The 9,416-nt window shown below is 33.0% G+C and overlaps 1 protein-coding gene across 1 annotated transcript; it reads left to right on the top strand.

The window, feature by feature from the left end:
- The first annotated feature begins 1,058 nt into the window (after positions 1 to 1,058).
- Positions 1,059 to 8,699, top strand: LOC106716583 (pupal cuticle protein 36-like). The gene is made up of 3 exons (XM_014510118.2): positions 1,059 to 1,115; positions 1,749 to 2,394; positions 7,880 to 8,699. The coding sequence occupies exons 1-3, from the start codon at positions 1,107 to 1,109 to the stop codon at positions 8,212 to 8,214; spliced, it is 990 nt and encodes a 329-aa protein (XP_014365604.2). The 5' UTR covers positions 1,059 to 1,106; the 3' UTR covers positions 8,215 to 8,699.
- Positions 8,700 to 9,416: the final 717 nt, after the last annotated feature.

The following is a 9,416-nucleotide window of genomic DNA, read 5'->3' as shown; positions in this document are numbered from 1 at the left end:
ATTTAGAGATTGTTTTAACCGGATTGTAATGTTCTATAATTTTTTTATAGAATAATGGGGCAAACGATCAGCGGGAACACTGAGGTTGTTTATCGACTTATAAGGTGGACATGTGGATGCGTTGCCGGCCTTTGAGAAATAATTTTAAGTAATAAAATAACAACATAATCAAGCTCGTAATCCAGAGGGATAGGCAGAGTTTACAGATTTCTACGGATATATCGTTAAATGATCACTGAGACAAACCTTTTTTTAAAGAATTACAACAAGAAATTCGCCTATACTAAGGAGCTGTTGCAACAATTAAGAGACTATGAGTATGGCAATTAGTGTAGTTAGGATATTGCAGAAGGTTGGAGTCAATATTCCTTTAATGTATAAAAATAATTGATTTACTATTCATTATATTTCTGAAGAACTGTTTCAAAACTACGAAGCCAGTAAAGCTAATGTCCTGATGAGCACGTATTCGTGGTCGATCCAGATGTTACGCCATCTTGCGGTCGTTAGCAGAAACTGCACAAATATATTATGTCGGAGTAAGGGTTTGCGAAAACAGAAAGACACTCACTTGTCCTTGATTTTATTACGCTTGTCTATGGTACAATTATTTATTATAACAATATCATATACTTAGTAATTGAATATATAAAACATTACAGAAAAGAACCTTCGATCTCATAGTAACCCACGTAATCCGGTAGTGAAGTAATTTTTTTTACACTGTTTTTTTTATAAAGTATACCGGAATTTAATAGTTTAAATTATTGAAAAATTTAAATGTAATTAAAAATATAATAAAATAACCATTAATACTATTAAAAAATTCAACATGCACCAAAATTATTTTATTTTTTATTTTTTTAAATATTCTTTAAACGTTTAATTACTAATAACCTGTTAAGTGAACAAACGCATCTTTGAGACAAGCCCAGCGATTCCGGTGATACACTGTATTGCAATTTAACGGCCGTGATGCCTTTTTCAGTGGCGTTCTAAGGCAAGATGCGAGGTATATAACCACCAGGTCTTCTTGCAGATACCACAGTCAGCCGCGAGCAGTCAAGCCGCAGTACAACAATTACTTTTATACAATAATATTTAAAATGAAGCTGGTAAGTCACTGCTGGCTGGATTTAAATAATTATTTTTTAATATTTTGAATTGTAAAATTAAGTTGAGATTTTTTTATAAATATTTTTTTTAGAGATTTCTAAGATATTAATATTTTAAAAATAATATGTCAAATTTAATTTCCATAAATATTATGAATTATAAAAAAATCCTTATGATCTCTTAAATATTGATTTAACAAAAATATTAAATTTAATAACGTATTTTTTTGATAAATAATTTTGCTATATTCAAGTATCGGTCTGATATATTTAACAATACTCCAAATGGAAGGGTCAAATGATTCACTTTCGTAACTAAAGGTCAATTTGGAGCACGCCATTTAAAGCAGGATTAGTGTTTACTTTGTTTAAAGAGTATTCATATCAATAGATATTATAAATTGTTTTGTATTTTTATTCTTTTATTGTATTTAAACACATAGTTTGACAATATCTTCCACAATATTTTCTATTTCACTAGTATTATAATTACTTTAAAATTGTAGAAAATACTAATTACAAATGAATTTTTGAATCTTACTAATTCTTTCTAGATACTAGCAACCAAAATAAAAAGTGCGCATCGCTTTTTCTGACTTGTTGTGGATAAAATTTTGTGATTTCCTTATTCAGTTCGTGGTAGCCGCCGTGCTGGGAGTGTGCTCTGCCGCTCGCCTAGACAACACCTACCTCCCTCCCAGAGGAGGCGCAGGCTCAGGATTCGGAGGCAACGGGTTCAGTGGAGGTGCCGGTGCACCGGGTAGATTTGGTAGCGCTGGCGGCTTCGGTGGAGCCGGAGGTGCAGGAGGTTTCGGAGGTGCCGGAGGTGTCTCAGGATTCGGAGGTGCAGGGAGCTACAGCGGAGCTGGAGGTGCGGGAAGTTACAGCGGCGCTGGAGGTGCAGGAAGTTACAGCGGCGCTGGAGGTGCTGGAAACTACAACGCTGGCAGTTACAACGCCAGACAATCCGCCGACGCTGGCGCTCAAATTCTACGACTGAACAACGAAATCAATGGAGACAATTTTGCTTACGAATTCGAGACGTCCAACGGTATCCGTGCTGATGCATCCGGAGTGGCGACCAACGGTGTCCAGTCTCAGGGCAGTTTCGCTTACAAGGGTGATGATGGTCAAGACTACAGCATCACTTACACTGCTGATGAGAACGGATTCCAGCCCCAGGGCGCTCACCTTCCCACACCTCCCCCGATCCCGGAGGCCATCTTGAAATCCCTGGAACAGAACGCCCGCGATGAAGCTGCTGGTATCATTGATGATGGTGAGTTAAACTTTAACTACATATTTTAAAACCACATAGAACCATCTGATGAAAAAAGTTACATCTCTTAACGCATCAATTATGTAACTGTTTTCATCGAATTGATCGGCATGTCCTTTACACAATAAGTTAACTGGTGATTGACCACATCATTTTGCATGATGTATTGTGCTCAATGATATCTGAAGATGCTATTTTCTTGATTATTCTTGATATATTCTTCTGTACTAAGGAAAGAAAAAAATTATACGTGTTTAAGCTACTCGTATAGTTCACATAAATTTAGAGATCAAGCCTTATATGCCCATTAAAAACTGTTCTCAATACTGGTTTCAAATGCGTGGATAAGAAAATTGACAAATCGACATTGTAGTAACTGTATTATTTACGCATAGTTACAACACGTATTAAGTTACATTTCATACATCTATCCAAGCATTAATATTGCGAGTCAAACTAATTTAAATTCACACAAAGGAAAATTCTAAACTAGTCTTAAATATTGTTCTTTTTTATTAGGATTATTTTGATTGTCTTTTACTAAACCAAAAAAAAAAAAAAAACTGTAGTGAAATTCCGCCGATTAAGAAAATGCATAAAGTTCGTTAAAAAGGTAGTCTTCGTTATGCGTTACTAAGGTTATATAACTTTAATGAATCTGAACAAAAAACTAATTCACACTGTAGGAAGTGATTTAAGGACATGTCCAGTAAATTGTGATTTTAATGTTCAATATACTTGTACGCAAGATGTCATAGAAAGTGTAGGACTTAGTAATGTATTAAAATAAATACCTTTTATAACTCAGTGGTGGTAATAGTACGATTCTTACTATTATTGGAAGTTGAAAAAAATAGTAAATTTTTTATAAATCGTATGATTGTTCAGTTGGTACATTTTCCAATCCATTGCTTTTCTATTGCACAGTATTAAATATGCACTTTTTTATTTAAAAAAAAAAAACAAAAGTATGACGTAATATTTATAAAGATAGTGACTATTCATTTGTGAAGTAACATTATATATTTTTTACTAGTATTAGACGAAATGCTACTATACCATACTTTAGCCATTAGTTCTTATTCGTAATGTAATTAAATTTTGTTTCTTTGGAAAAAAAAAACGTGCTCAGTTATAACGTATCCGTAAAAACGAAAACATCGCTTGAATGCTATATACAAAAATTGTTTTTTAGTTTAACTACCACAAAAATAGTTACGAATAAGACAAAAAATAAAAGTAGAGGGAGGGAGGGAAAAAACAATTTTGTGGCAAGATTTTGACACTCTTTTTAGTTTTTGTCAACCATACATTTTCACAAACAAACTCGTATTTGCACTTTCGAAATTAATAAATGAATTCTAAATTAATACATGAAAGTGAAGATGAATCAAAGCATTTAAGTGCGTAATCGTGTCTAGACTAGTTTAGATACCATAGCAGCCTATAAATTCGCAGCGTGCTGCTATCAATCTATTGACCTATGGCTTTTCGCTGGCCGTGTTGCGATCGCAATGACGCAATTGCAGTACCGCTTGCTCATCTGTACTGCTACTCGTAATCGTGTGACTATGATTACATGGATTAAGAAATAGAGATCAAACATAAATATTGGTACATGACTTTTATAATACACTAGCTTTTACCCGCGACTCCGTCCGCGCGGAATAAAAAAAATGTTCCTATGTCCATCTCTTAGTTCTAAGCTACCTCCCTATCAATTTACAGCTAAATCAGTTCGACCGATCTTGAGTTATAAATAGTGTAACTAACACGACTTTCTTTTATATATATACATTTCTTTTGTTTTTGTTGAGAAATCAAAGTCAACAAAATATATAATTTTTTATTTAGTTATTTTTAGTTTACTGAAATTTAATAGTAAAATTACATAATTTAACATTAATTAATAATTTTAATTAATAATTGTTAATTAAAATTAGATGATTTAGGTTTTAACATAAGATTGTAGATAAAAAAATATAAAAAAAAAATGATGTAGAAAATCTTGAACAGTTTAATGACGTAGGATAAAGTAATTGAAATTAATTCAAATTTCCATTAAAATGTGGATATCCTACAAAAATCCGATACACAGTAATGACGGTCGCAAGGTTAATATGCGGTTATTCGCTGTATTTAGATGGTCATTTCAATCTTTATGACAGTAGATAGACCATATTAAGAATTTTACGAACATTACAATATATAATTCTAGATTCTAAGTGAATTAAAATAATTCATAGTTTCCATTTTTAAAACGGGTTATAAAACAAGGTTAAGGTTGACAGCAATTTTTTTGCACCAAACAAGCACCTGAAAACACGAATAAAATAGTATCTCTTAATGAACACAGTTTTCTAACACTATTATAAAATCCGCGCCATCCAAAATCAGGGCGTTATAGTCAATCTAGAGTCACAGTAAACAAACACAAGCAGAGTCCATCTATATATATAAAAGAAATTCGTGTTAGTTACACTATTTATAACTCAAGAACGGCTAAATGGATTTGACTGAAAATTGGTGGGCAGGTAGCTTAGAACCAGGAAATGGACATAGGATAATTTTTACCCCGTTTTCTATTTTTTATTCCGCGCGGACGGAGTCGCGGGTAAAAGCTAGTTTAGAATAATTTAGAATAACAGAGCATTTCGTGACTGCAGTAGTGTCGGATCGTACCGAGACCGATAAGCTACCTTAAAAAGGTCGCTCATCAAATGTAAAAGTGAACGTCTGTGTGAGAATTTTGTTCTCAGTAAACTAGGTCTCATGTTCAACTAAAAGCCCTTTCGGAAACGTACACATTCTATGAAATTTACACCTTGTCAATGTACATATAAAGTTTAATTTCCCATTTTCAAATCGGCTATTGTTTTATAGAATACAATGTTGGTGTTAACTACAATTAAATACTTAATCAAGCAAGTCTAATTATGTCTGAGTAATCATTTATGTGAGAAATATGTTGCATTACTTGGATAACGAACCTTATTCAAACTGTCATGTTTGATAGCAATAATCTTAGGTTTATGTTGAAAATTCTGCATTTCCTAAATGAAATTTGCATGATCTATGTTGAACTGGCACTGTCCCGAACATCGTTCACGCGGAATTAAAAAATAAAACAGTTATTAAATAAATGCGTTAATCAAACGTAGCCCACGGGAATTTATAAATTACCTGGATCATAGGTAGCCTATGTGTTCTACCAGACTGTTTTCTATTTTTATATCCAATTTCGTCAAGATCCGTTTCGCTGTTCTTAGTAACAAGCATCCTTCCAAACATTCGCATTTATAATATCAGTAAGGTAGACGCATTCTTAATCTTAATTAAAAGCAAAAGAAAGATTGTCGTACTAATTATTTAAATTAAGACTTTACAAGTAGGTTTTTCGCACTAATTATGTGACAAAAATATTGATAACTAGCTGTCGCCCGCGTCTTCTTCCTCGCGTAATTGAAAAAAAAACATAATAAGTAGCCTCTGTGTTCTTCCAAATTTCACCTAGATCCATTGAACTGTTCCAGAGATACCTTCAAACAAACATCCATCCATCTAAACATTCGCATTTATAATAGTAAGATTAAAGGTAAATAAAAATGTATATAAACTAATTCAACATTAACTCCGATATTACTTAATATCGGTATGAGAAAATGGATATATTTCCGTTACATTTGTCCTAACAATGATAATTTTGCGTCATCTTAATGCAGGTATATATCATTGTTATAATATAGTTCAATCTGAAATGTCAGACTCATTTCCATTTAGTGTTTGGGAACTCGGTGTGAGAAGTCTAGAACAAAAGACATAGGTCATTAAATATTGCGATGTGGAAATAACTAATTTTCACTTAGCTTGTTTCACATAATTGTAACAATTAATTACAGTTCCGTTAATTGAGGGAAAAATTTGTAGCAATGCAATGATTAATTTTTCCTAGCCTTACTAATATTATAAATGTGAATGTTTAGATGGATGTTTGTTTGAATGTATCTCCGGATCGGCTGAATGGATCTTGATGAAATTTGGCACAGATGTAGAACATAGTCTGAAAGAAAACATAGGCTACTTATTAAGTTTCTTTTTAAAAAAATCCAATTGACAAGTGTATTCGTGGAAATATTTTTAATTTGCTTACGCTTTTTTCTAATAAACTTTATTAAATTTTATTTAGATACTTAATACTATGGAAAGAAAGTAGTTTTGTAGTCTGATGTTTTATTTTAAAGTGTAAATAAACTAATTTCATTTCGGAATATCTAAGTTTTATCACCAAATATTATATAGTTTAATTCTACCGTAAAGTTTATTTCTTTACTACGGAACACAAGACATATTTTTGGGCTATATTTTCCATCTTACTTAATAACATTCGTATTACAAATAAGAAATCTCATTTGGTGTTGTCTAATCATCTTATGAATTGTAATTGTAGTAAATTGACTATTGCATAAGCATTGTCTTGAGTTGCTTTTGCATAAACTCATCACTAAGGGTCATAAGTAACTTAGTTGCTGCAATTTTTACATGAGCAATTTTACTTATAACTTGACCGCAATATATAAGTTTTGTTAAATAAATTAACAAAAGATTTGTAGCCTAGTTAAGTTGAATTATTTGAAAATATTTATAGCTTACCAAGATTAAGTTTGTTACTATAGAACAATCCAATTTTTTTTTGTTTAATTCGTAAAATAATATTTCTGATATACCTTCTTCAAGAAATGATAAAGTTTTTAATTTATCTATTTATATAATTACCATAACTATGTTTATTCGTTTTAACGCTTAAATGTTATTACGTATTAAAACTACAATAAAAAGATCTGGTTTGCGTGCAAGGCCTTGATGAGCTTTCGCATGTTACTGATGTTGGGCTAGGAAGTTAGCGTTATACATTATTTATTCTTAAAATATATATTGTATATAGGTTTCACTTTGAAACAAAACTATATATATATATATATATATATAATATATTTTATTGGTATAGAATTGATGACTAGTAATCTAGAATTTAACTTCAAAATCTAGGCGCTAAAAATGTCGAATAACTGAATATTCTTAATCTTTCTTTCCATTTTCCAAATTCAATGCTTTCTGCAGCTAACTTTCGGGTTCGAAATTTAGTAAAATCAATATCATCAAGCTTGAGTTCGGCGAAGATGAAAATTAAAAGAAAGAATCCAATTATTTTCTTCCATTCGTATTATCACATAAATATTTAACAGTTAACCTTTTGTTCTATGGCCCCAACGAACCTTGCTAAGTCAATTCCATATAAGCGCGAAGATATTTGTAATGGTGTTTCGCAATGGAAAATAGTTCAAGAAGCCGCACTCGTTTCCTTTTCCATTTGATTGCAAAAGGTCAAAAATAATAGAAGAATATTACTGTAGTTTGACTTTAACGTATTTTTTTGTAGTTATTAGTTTTTTTACATTTGTGTAATCTTCTGTTTCAATTGTTTCAGGATCTTACCGCGGTGAAGGTGCCGGCGCTGGCAGCGGTGGCTACTCATCCGGCCCCTCTGGTCAGTACGGCGCTCCCTCCGGTGGTTTCGGAGCCGGTTCCAGAGGATCAGGTTTCGGTGATGGCAGTGCTGGTGCTGGTGGTTCCGGCTTCGGTGCTGGCGGTTCCGGTTTCGGTGCTGGCGGTTCCGGTTTCGGAGCTGGTGGCTCAGGATTCGGCTCCAGGGGTACCTCCTTTGGTGCCGGCGCTACCTCTCGCCAGTACCTAACCCCTAACGCCGGTCCCAGAGGATCAGGCAACGGAAACTTCAACTCTCAAACCGGCTACCGTTATTAAATATGTAGTAATGATGACGAGGGATAATTAATAAGGTCTGAAATACGCTTTTAGAATATCTTTAAGATGTACTACTCTTTCCTCTAAACCACCGATACGAAGAGCAAAATTTCTAAACGATTGCGATACACGATTAGAACCTTTTGAAATATCGCGAAGTTTCGGAATGAGATGGTTTTTTTTCTTTTAGGCGTCATATTTCTTCGTTCTTCTCTTGTTACTCCCTCTATCGTCATTATGTGTTAAACCTGCGACGAATTAAGCTGTGAACCGATATTGTGCTGATTTATTTAAATACTCAATGTCTATTTACAAATAGAAATTCTTCTTTAAAGTCATACACTCTGTTGATCTCAAAATCACTCTTATCCATTATCTATTTTCATTAGTATCTTTCAACTGTTAAAAAAAAAAAAACTTAGAAATAGTTTATACGCGGCGTTGTAAATGGACAGTACTAGGTATAAGAAAAAATGTATAAAAAAATTATACGATGCTGTAGTATTAAGTTTGTAAATATGAATGTAATAAAGAGAATTTAGCAAATTTCTTTGGATTTTCAATTCTGAAATAAACCTAAAGAAAAAAACACTTACAACATTAATTGAAAATAATGGCAAAGATAACCTCATCATCAATAATATCATCATAAGGCAAAATATGTAGACCAATACCAGATCGGCAATCTTGGAAACGTTACACTAATATATGCAATTATAGCTTCAAAATTTTAATTATTAAATTAAAAAAAAAAATCGTACAACAAAGTCTGCAAGACTTAAAAGCTTTGCTGTGACACGGCAAACTACCGATAGATGGCGTTGTAGTAAATAAAATACATTTAACAGAATTTTATTAATACCACCAGATGTCTATACATTAACTGAAATAAAGTATTTGATAATTTACTACAGTTCCGGGAAAATTCCCTAATGTGTACCTAAACTAGCTGTCGCCCGCATTTCCGTCCACGAGGAATTAAAAAAAACTTTTTTTATATTATAAGGTGGCAAACGAGGAAGCGGCGAAGCGACCGCTGCCAATAGACATTCGCAATTGCAGATGCCCCAATCGACGAAGGAGGGGACGCACAAAAACAGAATATTTAACCTTCCTATGCATCTCCTCCTCCATCAAATCCACCTCCCCTTCCCATCCTTCCTTATAAGAAAAGGGTGGGAAGGGAAAGAGGACTAAAATTA

Source organism: Papilio machaon, chromosome 16 (genome assembly GCF_912999745.1).
Source record: "Papilio machaon chromosome 16, ilPapMach1.1, whole genome shotgun sequence".
Taxonomy (NCBI): domain Eukaryota; kingdom Metazoa; phylum Arthropoda; class Insecta; order Lepidoptera; family Papilionidae; genus Papilio; species Papilio machaon.
The sequence above is the reverse complement of the archived record's forward strand: the minus strand, read 5'-3'. Positions and strand labels throughout refer to the sequence as shown.

Coding starts and splice junctions, on each gene's coding strand:
- LOC106716583 (XM_014510118.2), top strand. Junction 2,395..7,879: donor TGCTGGTATCATTGATGATG/GTGAGTTAAACT, acceptor CAATTGTTTCAG/GATCTTACCGCGGTGAAGGT.